We start from the raw sequence: 19,367 nt of genomic DNA on the forward strand, positions 1-19,367 counted from the left end.
GACACAGCGCGCTATTGTGTGGATCTCTAGTGTGTGATGTATAGATATACAGTATATATATATATATATATATATATATATATATATGTGTTTTTTATAACCAATGTTTTAACACACAATAAAGTCTAAGGTATTTCACTCATAAGGTGAGCAGAATACGATGCTGTTTATGACTCCATAAATTCCTTCTGAATTCTTGTCGGATCTTTACGGCTCTGTGACAGTGGACTGTACCTGTAATGAAATATGAGCTGTGGGGCGGAGCTTCACGCCGGGCAACTCCACAAAGGCATCACGGCCCAGGAAGTGAACGGTGGCCGTCTTGTCACATTTGCTGCCGTAGAAACCGGGCATGCAGCGGCACACGGGCTCCCCGGCTGTCACGATGCACTGGGCACCATTCTGGCAATCTGATTGGTCGCAGGGGCTGGTCTGCAGCAAGATCATTGGCGGAGGGTTCTCACAGAAGAGCCCACTAAAGGAGAAGCAGTTGAGAGTGAAGATAATGTATTTTATTAATATTTAATTAGAGTCATTTCTTGTGTCAAGAGTTGTGCAATTACTTAAAGACCGAGTGGGTATATTTTAAAAAATAACATTCTTGAAGGACACAAACAAATGAAGGTGAGATTCTTTATCCATCATTTATTAGATGTTGTATTTTAAAAAAATTTCCTTTACATGCATAATTAAAATGTTTGGCTCACCTACCATGTCGCAGCCAATCAGAGTATTCATTTCTTTTCTCAATTCCTGAACCATTTTTCTGGCTCGCTAAGGTAAGTGACTACTCATCTGTCTCCAAATTGTCATGGGAGACACAACTGAATGCCAATAAAAACTAAACAGGAGAGCCCTGATTGGACCACACTCCGAGCCTGATGCTAGAGCAGATGCTGCTGCTAACTGTCCTGAATGCTCTATTTGACACAAGTTATATACGGTTGCTCCATCAACTCACTGCGCATCATCATCATTAGCATCCCCTTTTGTTTGTCTGTGCAACAATCTATTTGTGCATGTCCATACGCTCCTTTCCTGCGCTCTCACCTGAAACCTTCCTTACAGACGCAGGTGTAGCCGTTGACGGCGTCCACACACTCGGCTCCGTGTTGACACTTATTCTCCAGACAGTCATTGTAATCCTGCTCACACTGCTGGCCCACGTAGCCCGGTAAACAATCGCACCTGCAGGGAGACAGACGGCAGGAAAGTCAGAGTCAGCATCATGATTGTTTAACCGAGAGGAGAAAGAGTTTTAGGACTTTTTACGGCACAGGTGCAGTCAAGTAACACTTGTTTCCTGTAATGGCTCTGAGGAAAGAGAATGCATTATAGGCTTTATAGACCTGGTTTAAAGTCAGATGTAAACACTTAAATATTGTCCTGTTACTGCAATTTGTATTTAGTTAATATCTATGTTTTTTATTAATTGAATTATTTTTAAATTAATTTAAAAAAAATACATATGGCCACATTCTTGTTTCTTTCTATTGAATTACCCATTCAAAATAGAAATGTATTAAACAAAGTATATGTATTAAAAATGTATTATTATTATTAACAATAATAATAATAATAATAATATTTATTCTGTAATAGTTCCTGTAAATGTACCTAAAAAAGGATGACATAAAAGTGTTCCTGGAATTTCTATTCCTCCTCAAAAATAAAGCAAATTTAGACAATGATTAACCAACAAAACAGCTAGAGGTTTTTCAATATAGCCAAGTTGGTAAAAATAATAATTTATAATAATACAATTTGTTTCAAATAGCTGTGGAGATCCCAGAACCTTCTCCCTATTTTGCACCAATTCTCATCCATTTCTAACCTTACACATGTCACGTACAGTATGTATCATGTGAAATCACATGCTATAGAGCAGTAAAACACGCTATCAGAGGCTTTTTGAAGTTGAAAAGTATGCGATCTGTATGGTTTGAGTTAAGGTGGATCACAGTTTTCTCATAAACACACGTCCGCCTCAGTGATGTGTTTACACCGATCTGTCCCGATGTGTATTCATCTGAGGACAGCAGTGTTTAACAGCAGTCACTCAGGTTCAAATAGAATCCAGCTCCAACTCTGACCCTGCCGCTCCTATCACTCTGATGTCACTCTCCGTGGTCTGACCCCTGACCTTTTAACTGCCAATCTCCATACGGGCCTGTCACTCACCTGTAACTGCGGCCCATGTGGACACACTTTGAGTCGTGCTGACAAGGGTCAAAGCCAGGTAGACAGGGGTCAACCACCTCTTCACAGAGGTCGCCTGTTAAGAGAACGACAGAATGTTTTTCTCTGTTAAAAACATTGTAATGGCATCATTTATAGTGAACGTCATGAGGATGGAAGAATGACAAGAAATAGCTTGAAACAGAAGTCGATCATCAACTGAATTAGATAAGAGTGTCTCCTAAGAAAGCTGGTCATGTTGCATTGTACTGCTGATTCTATTTTGGGCACAGGTTGACTCTGAGGTCACTGCTGCACAGCATTTTCAACCTCTAAAAAAACACATGCGTAAGTAAAAAAAAAAAACAACCTCCAATCATGTCATTCTGCTTCTGTTTCTCTTTTCCTGTCCATGATTTCATTTTATTTGCGTGAAAAGAGTGAAGAAAGGGTTGGCAGTTTAGCTAAATAATGATTGAGGAAAGTTAAAGTGCAAGGCAGAAAACATTTACGTTCTGTCAGAATTTTATGATCCCATCCAGGTTGTGTCGTGGGGAAGAGTTTCGATGAAAATGTCAATTTTAGCATATAAATAATGAAAAAATGACACTCTGGGTTTGGCATTTAGACCATAATGGTGATCCCTTGTTGGAGGCATGAAAACTCTTAAACACTCAGGACATGATGTGTTTATTGACTTTCTGATCCTTACAAAATACATTTTAAAATGAATCTCTTAACTTCCTTTTCTAGATTCCCAGCAGAGAAATCCTAACACATTCTCGGCCCCTAGACCTTTCTGTCATTCTTACTCTGCCAGTATAAAACTGCACACAAATCACTTTGTCCAAAAGATACTCTGACATTTTAATTTAGTTGAGCACATTCAGGCACAGAACATTTTTTCTCCCCACATTTTGGACTGAAACTCCATGGATGTAGAAACCTTATATCAGCTGTTTAAAAAGGTCTCGTGACCTTTAGGCATGATTTATTCCCTCTGCTGGAAAAAATGACATGATGGTTCCGTTTGCTGAGTTGGTAGAAAGCAGAACGGAGCAGAAAAGAGTGTACTCTCAATGTGACACCTGATGATGAGGCCACGGTTCACTGAGCTGAGTGGGATATCAGATCCCCAGTGTGTATTTGTGGTCAGATGGCGAAGAGTGTGTGCAACTTCTTTATGCCAACAATATGAATGGCAGGTGTGTGTGTGTGTATTTTAGCGGACGAAGAAAAACTTTATTTCTTAGTCAGCATTTGGACTTAGACTTCCTGAACTGCACCCCCGCCTTCTCTACCTCTGGCCCCTCGCATTATTTGTCCTACGTTTTCTTCACCTTCATCCCATTTCCAAGGCTTATTGTTCTGTGTAGTGATGGGAGTATCAGTTCCGTCATTCATCATCAAACTATCAATGCTAATGAATCAGTGAAAAGAGTGCACGTGTCAGTTCCACATCATTTGAGGGTGGGTGTACCTGTGTAATTAGGTGGACAGATGCAGGTGTAGTTGTTGACTCCGTCCACGCAGGTAGAGTTGTTCTCGCAGTCGTTGTCTTCACAGTCGTCTGGGTTGACCTCACAACGTTGGCCTTCAAAGCCAGGTAAACAAACACAGCTGCAAACAGAGGGAAATAAAAAAAGGTATTTTTCAGAATGTGACTTTCAGAATTTAGACTGAAAGCCTGTATCTACTGTAGACACAAATGGAATTGAAAGGATTTCCCTTTCTCAGTTAACACGTGAAAACGTTGTTTTAACAAAATTAAAAAAATGTTATGAGATGGTTCAACTCCTCCCAGTGCTGCCCATGAGAATACAAACACTGCTTTACAACAGCTATGTTTTCGCTCTCTCTCGGTCTGATTCTTTCTCCCTCCTCTGAAACCACGTGGGCATCAAACACATCTGTACAATCAGAGTGTTATAAACATCATTTTGTTCTCAGGGACAGACATGACGTCTGTGAGTATTTGAATACAGGGTGGGGGAGGCCAGATCTGGATCAGATCACTCAGGACAGATGTCAATACTGGGCCACAAATAAACATGAAAGGCCAAAGTTCCTCCAGCTTTTACCGAGCGATAAGATACAGCGGAACTTCAAATGACACCGACTGAAAAAAAAAGAGATAGATAAATAAATATAGAAGCTGAGATAAACTTCGTTTGATGCCACTGCAGCTGGACACCGCCCACTTGGGCCAAAGTAAAGAAATTATCAAAGCTTCCTGCTCTTCCTCCCCTCCATCCATCATCGTCCTCCTCTCACTCCCTCTTTTTTTTATTTCATCTTGTTCCCTTATTTGTCCCTCTGCTTTTATCTTTGCTAAAACTTGACCCCTCAACCATCTTCTTTCATCTATTTGCATTTTTCTTTTTACAATGGTGACAAACATACAGTACAGAAGTATTTAATCACGGCCTTGTTTAGCGGCGATTTTTAAATCTCTTACAGTAAATATGAAGTGAATGAAATAATTCAGCAAAGAAAATAAAACAAAGAAAAAAGTTTTCTACTCCAACTGTTTGGAGCAGAAAGTCTGGGTGTTCAGAAAATTGGAGGGGAAAAAAAGGGAAAAAAAGAAAAAAAAATGGTTCAGAAAATTGGAGGGAAAAAAAGGGAAAAAAAAATTATTTATTTAGAACAATGTTCCTGAATTTTATAATAATCAGATTCTCAAGTTTCGGATGGCACCTGAATGCACCTTGTGTCCCAGCTGCAACTTTGGCATGACAACATCATAATATGTGCAGGCCTGGCAGTTTGCGCTTATTACAAAACCGCTCTACTATTCATGCTAGTGTGTTGTAGCTAGCGCATGTTTCTCGATAATTGTCTTATTCTAAACAAATAAAAATTTTGCAGTATTGTTTTTTGCTTTATTACAAAGGGATTCCTGGCTAGAAGTTAATGCGGTCAGGGGACCTTGGCATGGAAACGTTTTTGGAACTCCTCGTCTACTCACACATTCATCTACTCTGCCTGCAGTCCAGACCAGTGTCTCATTTGAGACAAGCACAACATAAACAGGACAATACAGTGTTGTCGACCAAAGACTGCTGTTGGCTGCGGAGAAATCAAATTTCTTTGTACCTTAAAGTTTTCGTTAAAATCTGTGTTCGGTTGCTCAAATACACTAGACTAGAAGTGTGTTTATGTTCCTCATTCTGATGCAACTGCAGTAGAGACTGAAGAGAAGGGAGGAGGGGAGACGAAAAGTGCAGTAGTCGTAAAAATAGAATGAGACAAAGCCGTTAAGTTACTGGAGGGACGAAAGGCAAAACGGGATATAAATGAAAACAGCAACGTTGGTGCTGACTCAGAAACTGCTGATCCACCAGTCCAATCTCATCTTCTGACATTTAAAATACATATTTGTTTCCCATTAAGGACCAAGACTAATTGACTTATATATTCCCAACTGATGACATCACATGTCCAAATGTCAAAGGCTGTTTCCCCATCTCCCTCAGAGGGCACTGATATTTTATTTTTTCATTTTTTTTTTTTTTTTAACTTGTGTCTGTAAAGGGTAAGGAGAATCCTAATTTCATTAGCATGCGGGATGTTAAAGGTTAAACGCATAAGAAAACCTTTGAAATGGCCCAGGCTGCATTAAGGGTCTGCAGTTACAACATTATTAATGACAGTTTTGCTCAAAGTGGCTGCTGGTCATGAGCGTAGGATGATAATTGTGGACCAGTTGACGACACTGGTTAAAGGCACAGACAAGTATGATGCTATTAAAAAAGGCAGGGTAAAGTTTATTATATATGAAATGCCCCCAAAGCTGCCCCTGTGCCTCTTCAGAAGGCTTTAATCAAGAGTGTGAAATATGTGAGTATTTTATGGGCTTTTGTTCTTTTCATTCAAACATAGTTTTCTTTATTAACCATGTCCCTCTTCTACTGTAAACAATTACTGGCCTTTTCAGCGTTATATTTGTCTTTTGTTTCTGCTCGTTTCTCCTAATTTTTCAGACAGAAGGATATCAGAGTCCCATGACAAACAAAATTGTGCTTTAAACTTGATTAAGTCATTTCAAATCCTCAAAACGTGTAGAGTTTGTCACGATTGGTCACACAATGCCACATGATTTAATGTTTTTTTTTTTACTAATTTCTCATATATAACTTTCTTTACTTTTTTTTTAGAGAAAAGGTAACTGGGATCATCCTTTAGATGAAAGTTGTGTTTTGAAATGTGTATTTCAAATAGTATGAATTTTTAACATGCAGTTGGGAAAGTGTATTTTTGGCTCTTTAAAAAAAGCCATTCACATGTAAACTTCAGTTTTGTGTTGGCAAACAAACACAAAAATCAGTTTTTTTTTTACAACCAATACTCAGCTGTGAACCGATCTGACGGCTGCAGAAATAATCCCACAATCCTGCTCTCCTTTGGAACAGGCAGTCAAAACCATGTAGATCAGATGAAACCCTCTGCCGAGGTCCGACATGAACTTGATGGTTATTCCAGATTTATTTGCACGAAACTGGACTTGCGTCAAACAATAAAACCTTGGTAAAATAAAAGTGATGATGCTGCCCCTAAATCATTTTACATGATGGTAACCTATAAAAATAATATGTTTACTCTGGAAAAAACTGTGCAGAGAGTTTTTTTTTTAAGATAAAAACTCTGAGGCTGATGTGTATAATATCACAAGTTAAAAACTGTTTTTGATTTTAAGAATTAAGTTCATAGTGGCTGCAATAGTTTAACAGACACAAACTGTGGCTTCTTCTGGGTGAAACCTTTTCAGAATGAAACAAGAACAGTAGTCTTGATTCAATCAGGAGGTATTTCTGTACCTGTAGTGATCTTCGTGGCCAGACTGGATGTGGCAGGTTCCTCCGTTTGCACAGGGGAAACTAATGCAGGCATTGATGGGAATTTCACAGTTTTGACCCTGGTGAAGAAGAAAAGATACACAACCAGTTGATGGAAATAATTCACATTTTCAAACAAAAACATGTACACTTAAAGGCTCATTAACACACAATCAGCAGTTTTTCTCCTTGCATTCACCTGGAGGTGTAATCTCTACAAACTCATTCTCCCAAATGGTGTTTGTTTATATTTTAAAACTAGTCCCAGCACCGAATGGAAAGATGAACTCCTTGCTAATGACGGAAAAGAAATATTACTGTTGAGTGCTGAGGTGGAGTGCAGTCGTACCACCCACAACCACAGGGACAGAAGTGCTGGAGTGAGATGGTGGTATGCTGTGCAGCAACCACATATCCCAAACAGCTCTTTACTGTGAAACTACCATTACCACAACAACACCGACTGAAAAGCATCACAACATCCTGCTGTGATGCAGCCTCCCATGAGCAGGACCTGATAAATGAAGCTAACCCCAGAGTCGGAGTCCCCTGTTGACACACTTATAGCCCTGTTTGACAGATGTATTCACAAAAAAACAAAAAAAACCTAGCCTCCATAACTGATTGTATTATGGAGTGTAATGGATTGTTGAGGATAAATATAAAGGTCTTAATTGTCATCTCCCTCCTGTGTTTGTTCAAATATGCCATGACTATGGACCAATGCAGGGCTATATTTCAATTCTCAAGAAGTGAATGTACAAACATGTATAAGTTCGAGGCTGAGGTCTTTGGCAGTCCTTCTTATGAATACACTTTTTGTTCAATGTTTTATTACTGACATAATGCACATACAGGCTATTTATTTATTTTTTTTAGAATTTTTTCAAATCCTCAGACTTACAATACATGGACTTTAATAATAATAATAATAATAATAAATAATAATAATAATAATAATAATAATAATAATAATAATAATAAGTCCCTTATTCATCCCACGGTGAGAAAATCTAGAGTGTAAGTGGCCAGTGCATTGGGGATATAGTGGTTCCTCTGAATATAAATATATATATATATATTTGGTGAGATACAAGACTTTATTTTGACTCTACATTTATTCACATTTGAATGAACAATTTCATATAATTTCATTCAAGACCATTTATTGATCCGTGGTTGTAAACTCTCAGTAATGATATCTGATTTTTTTTTTCTTTTTCCTGATGTCTCTCTGCAGTTCATTTAACTGGCCCTTCGTTCGTGTTTAGTGTTTTACAAGTTGAACTGCGCCGCCTTCTAACCAAACACCTGTTTTCTGAATAAACAGCTTTGGCCGCTGAATTAAAGTCTAACATTTTCAACCACTAGACCTTTGCCCACTTGCACGCCCACTTCCTCTGATCTTAGCTGAGGCTAGAATGCATTTTCCCATCTCCATCCATCTTCGTAAATCTCTTGGTCTTTTTTTAAAAAAAATAACAAAAACGCTTTAATTTAGTTTTCGTCCTTCTCATTTTGCATTCAATTCCTTAGGATTTCCTTTTTCTTTTCCTCCCTCACTTTGTCTCTTTTTTCCTTCAAACTCTCCCCAAGTTCCTCTCACTTTTTTTCTTCTTCTACCTCCATCGTTTGTCCTCTGCTGCTCTATTTGGTTATCTAACACATTTTAATTAATGTTGTCGGACCAAGAATGGAAAACACACAGACATGCAAACACACACACACACATGGAGCCCCTGTTTCCTGGTCTGTGACCTTGGCAAGTGATGTTTTAATTAAATGGGAGACAAAGGTGTTGTCTTCCTGTGAAAGCCTAAAAGTGCTGAGGTGTCTGTACACAAGGTCTACCGTTTCTGCCCGAAACAGAAGTGTATCTACACAATATAGGTATGAAGCCGTGTGCGTGCCGTTCATCAGTCAGAAGAAGCCAAAAGATTTATGTAAAATCCTAAGAAAAATCTTGACATTAAACCTCTTTCAATATCTTTGCATGTAACAAGTCTCAGTTTTACTACTTACTTCTTTATTTTTCCCCTTATGCTGCCACACAATCTCGTGCCAAAACACACAATCGCGCCCACACAAACACACATACATCCTCCCACACACTCTGCAATGCAGCACAATGCAAATTGCCCTTCACTTGTATGTCTTTCTTAATGCAGACATCATCGAAGATTACTACGGCCTTCCTCTGCATCAGTCGATCCCCCCTCAATCCAGGCTACTTTTCTGTCTTTCTGATACGTGCAAAGCTCAGACTAGCAAAATCTTTTTTCCTTCGTCGCCCCGGCTGTTAGAGTCCATAATTTATAGGCTTTAAAATACTGATGAAGCACTGAATTACAGTTACAGTATTCCGGCTGACAGAGGAGGGAGCTGGAGCTGCAGGATAGGAGACAAAGACGACAACTCATCTCAACTGCTCTCACTGGAGGAGTATTGTAAGGATTCGCCGACGCTCACGGCCACGATAACTAACTAGTTAAGAGACAGATGTCTGCAGTTCTGTGATGCAAACAAACACAACACGCTCATATTCCTAGAGATAACAAAAGCACGCATCTTCATTATTAAACATTCAGTTGAACTATTCAAACAACAAATATAAAGGCTTGACTTGGAGTACGTGTCAGACTTTATTCTACAATTTCTTTTCATTAGCAGCCTATTACCAACAGACAGAAACCAACTACAGGGCTTCCTCAGTTCACGATGTCTACCTTCAGCATTTCACCGTTACGTTGCCACAACCCCTACGTATAAATCTATTAAGAAAGTCTTGATCCCTCATTTAGATGAGGAAGAATAACAGGCAAGAGTCTTCTGATGGCACTGCTTGTCAGACAAATTGTAGAGGACAATAAAGAAATCAATGGTCTTCATTGCTGTTCGCTGTGACTAACTGCAAGTAAAAGCAATAGTTTCCCGGCCAATGTAATGTTAGAGTATGTACGGAAGTTCCAACCTTTGGTGAAAAATTCGAGTTACGCCACCGCTAGAAACCATACCCCGATGTCAAGTCAGGGACCCCTTGTATAGTTTTTCACTGCATTGCACTAATACTGTATTTCAGGGGTGCCAAACATATGGTCCGTGGGCCCAAACCGGCTCTGGTTTTTAATCTGGCCCTCTTAATGAATTTTGATAATTAGAAAAAGAAATTTGTAAAATGATATTTCATTAAATAGGAATTAATAACAATAAGTATAAGTATTTAATATACGTTATTGTATATATATATATATATGTAATAATATAATAATGTTATTCATAGTTAATTATGTAATGGTTGTACTTGTCCTGCTCCCTGCTCTACATTAAATGAGATTGTATGCGACCCGTGAACCAAAATGAGTCTCATAACCCTGATGTATTCAAATGTAAAAAGTCAAGACCACGAGGTGCAGGTTACTACACCATTTAACCCAAGGTCAATAAAGAAACCACTCTTTTGCCTTGCTCAGGGGGAGTCTCACCTTGAATCCATATGGACAGGTGCAGTGATAGGATCCTGAACTTTCAGGGACACAGGTACCGTTGTTCTGGCATGGGTTCGCCAAGCAGGGAACACACTTTGACAAGAGGTTGATATCAACTGGACCTGAAGAAGGTTAAAGCAGCAGAAAACAGGACAAAAATATGAGGAAAATAAGAATATAAAGATAGATCAGATTGTTTCATGCGTCAAAGGCACTAAAAAGATAGTGAGGTTAGAAAGCAAACAAGTGTTACAACCCGGCGCTTGACTATGTGAAGTACATACTGTAGGCGTATGCACTCTTCAGCCATTGTTTGCTTTATAAATTGTATCAACACACAGTCAGAAAAAGCTGACTGCTTCAATCTGTCCACAATTCCACAGACACCACTTCTCCATCTAAAAGAAGGGATGAGTTTTTTACCTTTGCACTGGAACCTGTTGAGTGGCGTGGTGAGCAGCAGCCTGTCGGCCATGTCAGGAGGTCCGGTACATCGAGCAATCCCTGGTCAAGACAGCATTTTTCCATTTAGCGATGAGAGAATTGTACTCATGTGACATTACCCAAAAACAAAGAAGGCATTTATTATATTTTTATTTTTTTACCAGGTTCTTTAAAGCCAGCTTTGACCCACTGAGAGAGCCAGCGCAGGTCACAGTTACAGTACAGAGGGTTGGCACCCAGAGCCCTAAACAAAAAGACAACAAACAGTTGAAAATGAATGTTTCCAGAACTTCTTATAGAAACATCCACGTTTTAAAGATTATGAACCATCAGGACCATATATTGCGAATAAATCTGGAAAATCATAACCATTGAAGTATTTACGATTTTCAAACAGAATTATTATTTTAAATGCTAAAAGTAAAATAGCATAGCTTCCTGTACATCTGTCTTCAGTTTGATTTGTAGAAAACAAATGTGAATATCCATAACAAAGGCTATCTATCTATATTTGTGCACAGTTTCTTAAAGACAGGCAAAAAAGAAAATTAAGTATGCATCCTAATAAATAAAAATAAGTTTTGGTGGGAATGAGTTTTTAAGAGAATTTAAATGTAATGCTGACAAACACGATTATCCAGATATTTTCCATGTGCCATTGCACAAAGAAATATTGAACAATATTGATGCCTTTTATAATATTTAAATATAATAAGTGCTACTGTACTGCATTAGGGACCAATGCCCCTACTGTTAAGACTGAGTATAGCATGACAGGATGTTTTTTTTTTTTAACTCAGAGCAGATTGTGGTTAACAATGGGAAGGGTATGGAAGCCATGAAAAATCATTTTTATTTATTTTTTATCTAATTCTGTTTATCGCCCACACGTGCACACATGAACATGTAGATGAGGCTGCACTTACAGGTGTGAAAGAGCAGTGAGGTGATTGAAGGCTCCTTCTGGAATTGTTGAAAGGTCGTTGCCATGGAGAGTTCTGGAGGGAAACGAAAAAGCACACGATCCTTCACATTAGTATAAAACTGAGAACTAAACTTTTGAAGCATGAATTCTTGCATTTTTGCTTTTTTTATTAAAACAGGATATTGACCTTTGTATTCATTTTTACTGTGTTTTTACTGCTAAATGCGAGACAAAAATAATAAAGACGACACAAAGAGAGCAGTAGACGCTGAGGTAAATATAGCACTTGGCTTTATAATCTACATTTCTCCAAAAGATAAATAAAAATATCAAAAAGTGTGAAAAAACAAAACTAAGACAAGCTAGAAAAAAAATTTACCTAGATAACAAAAATTCCGCTTCAATATAAATAAACAACAGGTTAGCTGACTGAGAAATATGTGGAACGTTCCAGGACTGAACTGCTGTCCCTGTCATCGGAGAACACCCTGTCACGCTCTCCGCTGCTCACACTCAATAATGAAACAGTGAATATTTTCGGCATCGCATCCATCATATTAGACGTAAATGAAACTGACATTTGGGCTGTATAACGACCTACATGCAGAGAGATTATAGCAGCAGCATGGTTCTGGGCTGCCTTGTGCTAAATTATTCAATTTTTTGTTGGTTCCTGAGCTGCAGAGACAACATCACACTCCTTTTAAATTGAAAATAAATACATTATTTATGGCAGCCGGGCAGAAAATAAACAGAAACTTTTATATTCCTCGTCAGGCAATAAAGCGTTCGCTAGTCTGGAAACGCTACATAATTTGACTCATGTGGTTTTTCCCGCATGTGCGAGTAGTGCGTGGATGTGTGGATGTATATGTGTATTTGTGTGCACGTGTTTTTGATGTGTGTAGAAGAAAACACAGGGTCTCTGTGTCTGCCGGCTGTGATGTGTACCAGTGTGTGGATGCTCTTTGTTTTCTGCCTTTGGGTTTTGGTGGACATGTTTACAAGTACGACTTGGATTCTTCTAATCCTGCTGGCCAAGTGTATATTGCTTCTAAATTTGATTAATTTATTTTTACATAAAGACACGATGTATCTTCGATCTTGATTAGTCAATTCAAATGTATTTAAATTCCGAAAGCTACACGTCAATTCTGAGGCTGTGGTTGAAGTTGGGATAATGGTTGAAGTTGTTGCTGTACAGGTGCAGCATCCTCACAGCAACAGCTGCACAATTCGTTCTGACTGTATGTGCGCGTCCTCCGTGTGTCTCGCAGTCTAAGCCTGTTGCCTGTTGGATAATAAGTTCAGATTCCATTAGAGCGCCGGGCTGCAGCAGGGGACAGCTCAGCTATCAAACCACCACTATTGCCAAAGTGCATGTTTGTGTGCACGTGTAAAAGCGTTCACTTTCTTTGGAAGTTTGAGCTTGCGTGTGTGTGTGTGTGTGTGTGTCTTTTATGTGTGCATCTGTATGTATGGTGGTCTCACTGCCTCTGCACAGATCTGGCCCGTGGGGGGTTTGTGGGTAATGAGGAAGTGACAGTGATGGCTGCCTGGCAACCAGTTGCTACGCGGGGGCAGACAGGGAGCAGTCCCCACGGCAACATTAACTAAAATGAAAGGAAAGAATGAAGCAAGGAAGGAAGGAAGTAGAGAAGGATAAAGAAAGAAAAGATTGGCAAACTTCTGCAGGGTGAAACCTCATAAGACCTACAAACAATGTTTGGATAAAAGGCCAGAAGACTAGACTGACACACAAGACCTGAGCTAACACACAGGAACAGGCGGAGCTCAGAGGTTGCAAGATACGTTTGGTTTCTAGGTGAAGGTAAAACTGGTCAAGTCAATGCCAGCTTCACTGTTGGCTATGGATTGGGCTAACAATCTCAATACTCTCACTGTCCTTTATACATTTAGGTGACACTGTGTTTTTTACTATAAGCAGACAACTTCAACAGGGGCAATGCAACAAACCACCAGGTCTACATAGATTACGACGTTTTCATGCAGAAGTTGCAGCTGCCATGAAAGGGGAGTTCAGGTACCATCGGAAACCTAAGAAGCTGGTGATTGCGGCAGTTTATGTGTGGTGCATTTTTTTCTGAGGCCGCCCTAGCTCCCCCTGGTGGCTAGATACAGGACTTCCACTTTGAAAACCACTGTCATATAGAATATGTACAATTTTTTTTCTTCCAGTTTTTTGTTGATTCTTGGTAAATAATTGACTTATAAACTTCATTTAAGAGGAACAAACTGTTGTGTCTGATGCATGTCACATTTCTTAAATATCTTGTATGTAGATATGGAAATGTTGGAACCCTTTAAAACAAGGAGGAATGCAGCCAAATCTGACTGAAATAGTGTATAAGAGAAGGAAAGAGCAGGAACCGTTGAACAGTACAGCGAGTGTTTCATATGTTCAAGGCTGTTTACGGTCTCACAGGTGTGTGAGTGGATCGTTTGACGGTGATATTTACGGGCACCAGTATGCCTATGTGTGTTTCTGTGTGTGTGTGTGTGTGAGAGAGAGAGAGACAGAGGGTGGACATTAAGATGGATGAGTGAGGACACAGAGGCTGAAGGTCGATACATCAAACACAGAATTGGGCGGAGTGGGAGAGGAAAAGACAGAGGGAGAAAGAACGAGAGGAAGATAATGGAAGGATAGAGCGGAGAGAGAGACAAGAGAGAGGGAGAGGAGGGAAAGACAAACCTGACACAGCAGATGGACAGAGTACGAAAGAGAAAATGAACGATTGTCTCTTTTATCCATGTTACTTCCCTAAACTAACACATGACTTGACTGCTGCTAATTTAGGGACCAAATATTTACACCAGGTCTAATGAGTTCAATCTAAAGACGAGCTTGGATACTCACAGCAGACGCAGTGACTTCAGTCCATCAAAGGCGTGGACAGGGATGCAGCGGATCTGGTTGTAACTCAGGATGCTGAGAAATAAAGGGAAATAGAGGAGATTTAAAAAAAAAAACAACAACTAAAAGAGAGACGTTTAATCCACATTGCTGTCTTTTTAAGACTGCATTTACATCATTGTTCATTACATTGGCATCATAATAAAGGAGACTGAAGGAAACACAATAAAAGACTATGTCAGTGTGAATGCTTGTTGCTCCTCCTAACCTGTCTATGTCTACAAGTCTAAAAACTTGAACCATACGGTTCAACCCGCGAAATAAAAATAAACATCAAATAATAAAGTTATTATTTATTTTATTTTATTTTATTTAAGTGTCTGCCCCCCAAATTTCTGGTCCTGTGACATATATATTTTGAGGAGCCCTGGTCTAGAGTGTACCATGCCCTCGGCCATTGACCTCTAGGATTAGCTCTAGTGCCCCCTGTGGCCATGCCAAGGCATAAACTGTAGATAAAGGATGGATGTTACCAACGTTTGAGGTAATATTTGTAATGTTAGGCAATAAGTTGCAACTTTTTCAGAAACCTGTAGTGAATCCTTTGGATAAAATATTTAGACTTAAAGTCCTGCACAGACTTGATTTTATTCTGCAAACGTTTGAAATCTTTTGTTCTATAATTAACAACACTGTGGCTAATCACAAGGCCCCAGTTAGACATGGGTTTGTGGTTTAATTATACTGTCTATTCCACACAGCCTTTAAATTACAGGTGTGGTGGCTTTATGATGACATAAGGACTTGGTGGTCTGTGCTATCCTACGTGTAAATAGTTTCACTCAGACAGAGGAAAATAGGGTGAACTATTTCACAGAGGCCTTACAGACTTCCCATTTGTGAGTTTGAAGGGCCATTTCAACGACTTTCTTTCTTTCTTCCCCTGAGCCCCTGCTCATTGCTGACCCTGCATGAACCTCCAAGAATCATAGTGCCAGGTTATTAAGAGGCTTAAAGGCATCTCAGAAGAAAAAGGATGAAAAAAAAATCTGCACTTCCAGTAACAGGTAAAAAAAAAAACATAAAAGAAAGAATCCTTGCATCCAGCAAAGTCCACAGATTAACCCTAAGACTGGAAAATCCACTGTGGAAAGTAAGAAAAAAAACACTCTCTTCCACCTTTTTACTATGTGAACCAACGGTGTGTTTATGCTTTAGCACAGTGTTTCACATGGAACGTGTTCCACTGATGCTATCTGGGGGCTAACAGTAAAACTCTGTGGTAGAACTGGACAGGACCAGTGCAGCTACATGAAATCTGAAACAAGGAGGGAAGGAAATGTTGCCCTGTCAAACTTTTATTCACACGCGAGTCCAGTTAGGATATATATATATAAAAGCCAAGACATTTAATCAATATACTAAAAGCTGGAAAAAGCAATAATATCATAATGTTCCTGTTCTAAGTATAAATGGTTAACTGGCCAAAGAGAACAGGAGGTTTAACATCTGTTCAAAATGTTATTTTTGATGTGAAATATTATCTTATCTGCCACGACACAAGTGTCTGAAGAAAACTGAACATGTAGAAACATGATCACAAACATCTTATTGACCTACTATAAAAGCTCATTTTTATTTATATGTTTAGCCGTAAAACTTGAATGGTCGAACTCACACATCTAGAACTGTGACATTTACTGAGACGTCAGCAAAAAAAGAACCATGAACCTTAGGTTACAGAGAGACTTAATAAAAGATACAGAGGAAACACAGACAACAAAATGTGTCATCTGAATTAATGAAACTACCCTGAGGGTAGGGAGGGAGGGGGTACTTTGACGCTGACCTGCTGGAACTGGGATTCAAACTTGCAGTGCCAAACACAAGCCTGATTTCCCACTGGGTCAGGGGCTACTGTTTATCACAATTTCTCAATTATCATAAAAAAAATGGTTTTAGAAAAGCACAAATTTCTTTCACTTTTCGCCACGTGTGTGAAGTAAAGCAGCGTAACTTACAGCGTGGCCAGTTGGGTCATGTTACTGAAGGTGTATGGAGCCAGGGTGCTGATGCTGTTGTTGCTCAGGTCTCTGGTTGGACACAAATAGACAGAAAGGATATTTCGTGAAGCTGCATATGTTACAATTATATCATAAAATGTTTTGTCAGCTGAACGTCTGCCGTATGAGGTGTTGTTAGTGACACGTACACGAGTAACAGCTGCTTCAGAGATGCCAGCTCCTTGGGCACAGACGTCAGGAGATTACCCTCCAGGTAACTGCAAGGAGAGTTATTACAGTGAGCACAGAAGACATCCAGCACACACACACACACACACACACACACACAGAGGCGTTTGTTTTCATCCATGTTTATGTGCACAAAATTATTATCATCAATATCAGAGATCCAGTTTAACTTTGAGGGCAGACAGCTAAATGCTGCTACATGTGTTAATATATATATATAGGCACACAGACAGGGAGTGTATGCTAACATTCTCTGGTCTTTAACTCACACTCTTTGTCTCCCTCTCTCAGGTCATAAGTAGGTCATGATGACACTTTGATGGAGTGTCTTCTTCTGGCTGATCAATACCTAATCACTGCTATTGACCTCGCAGTGCAGACCTATTTCATCGCTAACAGGTTTTCAGTGCACGTTTCACAGTAATAATTCACCTTTGCTCCCACAGACTTTGGTCCAGACATTTTGTTTTGTTTTTAATTCTCAAAGCGAGACCGTTTTATACCCTGATTTTGATTAGTTTATTTGTCAGCACTGGAGATTCCTTTGAATTTAGTGGCCTCTAACAATCATTACATTCATTACAAAGAGACAAACAATTATGATATAATAATATAAGTTACGATGGCCAGTAATCTAACATGGCACAAAACTGTAATTGATGACAATATAGTAAATTTTTACAGTACATTTGCAGTGGTGGTGCTTCAGATGATTCAAAACACGTGGTCTGGTAGAGCAATACACCAACAAATATTCATTTAGTATAACGATAAATCAAGTGTAAATGTACAACAGGAGGTTTAACCTGAATGAGCTCTTCTTTCTGTCTCTTTAATTTATTACAAGGCAATTCATTTTTCCTCTCAGCCACCGTACTTTCCTAATGATTCATTTTTGGTAGCACAAATCTAATGGACACAAACTGAATATATGAAGCAAAACATTGTTTACATTTGCATATACGGGGTGATACTGTTTTTAATACCTTTAGTATTACGTTTTTATCTGGCTATTCTTTTTCTACTCCGTTCTATTCTGTTCTGTGTCGTTTCTTTGTGCAGGGCAGGGCAAACTGCTGCATCAATGTTGCACTGCAGTAAAGTGTTAGTGGTTGTGACTTTGCATGTTACAGAGGAGGCTTTACTCAAATGCCTTATTGAGTATGTGCGTGTGTGTGGGGGGGGAGGTGTTTATGTGCACGTGCATTGGAGAAACCATGACTCACAGCTCACTGGTGTCCTTGGGAATGCCCTTGGGCAGAGAGTGCAGCCCCCTGTTGCTGCAGCGCACCACACCGTCTGAGCACGTGCAGACGTCAGGGCAGCCTGATGCAGGGAGACAACCATTATCCTCAGCACCTGGAGAAAAAAAGAAAGAAAGAGAAGGAAAGAGACATTAGAGACGGAAAAAAATGGACAAGACAGGCTTAAAAGTAAAGGACCACCAATTTGAAATGTGGACAAAAAAACCCCCAAAAATGTACGTAATAGATCGTAGAGAAGGAAAAAAACACGGAAAATAAAACAGACAAAGAAGGAAAAAAAGGTAAAGGGAGGCGAGGGAGAAATAAAAGTGTGAATGGGAAGCAGAGAGATAAAGGATAAGATCCTTAGAGTCAGCACCTTCTACACTATATAATCCATATCAAATGACTGTAATGGCTGTTAGAATGAGCTGCAGTTGTGTTTCAACATCTGGACCAGGACCTGCAGGCAGGTCACAGCAGGTTATTGCTCGGAAAACACACCTAAAATGACTGTGGATAAATAGTGAACAGATGTCTGTATAATAGTCTGTCAAAATTCTGGGATTTAATGTAAAAGTGAAATGAAAGCTGCAGCATCCTGCAGGTTTTTTTTCCGACTCGACACATTAGGTCACAGGAGGTGTTTCCACTGCAGGACGTGGAAACAGGAGTTATGTAAATTTACATAACCAGAGCTGGGTACGGCCAGGGAAATGTAGGCACTGCATCCGCCCCAGAAAGTACCTGATTTAAATGATGAGGGTGGAGCCTCTTACAAGTGTCGCTCCAAATGGCTGCCACAGTTATTTAGCAAAGAATGATGACACAAGATATAGAAACATAACCCACTGAGAACTGTTTCTTAAAAAAAGAACTGATTTTGTTTTAGATGTATTTAAGCCAAAATGTGAATGAAAAAAAGACAAAAATCAATTGTTCAAATTATTTCTCCTTTCTTTCTATTTCGCATGACATCACGAGAACACTAAGTCTTATAATGACATAAAGGAGGGCTAGTTTAAGGTTAGCCCTGTTTCTTATTAACTCCAAACACACACTATTAATCTTATTGTGGAAAAGAAGATTTGGCCTGTAACTCGTTCCACAAAAAGAGGGAAAG

General features: G+C 39.3%; 1 protein-coding gene across 1 annotated transcript in view; it reads right to left on the bottom strand.

Moving 5' to 3' along the window:
• The window catches only part of slit3 (slit homolog 3 (Drosophila)), a 232,868-nt gene that overhangs the window by 18,015 nt on the left and 195,486 nt on the right, over positions 1–19,367 (bottom strand). The window contains exons 20-32 of the mRNA XM_008326546.3: positions 18,227–18,359; positions 16,961–17,029; positions 16,770–16,841; positions 14,752–14,823; positions 11,872–11,943; positions 11,107–11,189; positions 10,925–11,005; positions 10,499–10,623; positions 6,999–7,096; positions 3,659–3,798; positions 2,182–2,275; positions 1,051–1,188; positions 235–475 (exon numbers count right to left, since the gene is read on the bottom strand). Of these exons, the coding sequence (XP_008324768.2) occupies positions 235–475; positions 1,051–1,188; positions 2,182–2,275; positions 3,659–3,798; positions 6,999–7,096; positions 10,499–10,623; positions 10,925–11,005; positions 11,107–11,189; positions 11,872–11,943; positions 14,752–14,823; positions 16,770–16,841; positions 16,961–17,029; positions 18,227–18,359 (1,418 nt within the window). The remainder of the gene's footprint in view (positions 1–234; positions 476–1,050; positions 1,189–2,181; positions 2,276–3,658; positions 3,799–6,998; positions 7,097–10,498; positions 10,624–10,924; positions 11,006–11,106; positions 11,190–11,871; positions 11,944–14,751; positions 14,824–16,769; positions 16,842–16,960; positions 17,030–18,226; positions 18,360–19,367) is intronic.

This window comes from Cynoglossus semilaevis, chromosome 15 (assembly GCF_000523025.1).
Source record: "Cynoglossus semilaevis isolate Cse_v1.0 chromosome 15, Cse_v1.0, whole genome shotgun sequence".
Lineage (NCBI taxonomy): Eukaryota > Metazoa > Chordata > Actinopteri > Pleuronectiformes > Cynoglossidae > Cynoglossus > Cynoglossus semilaevis.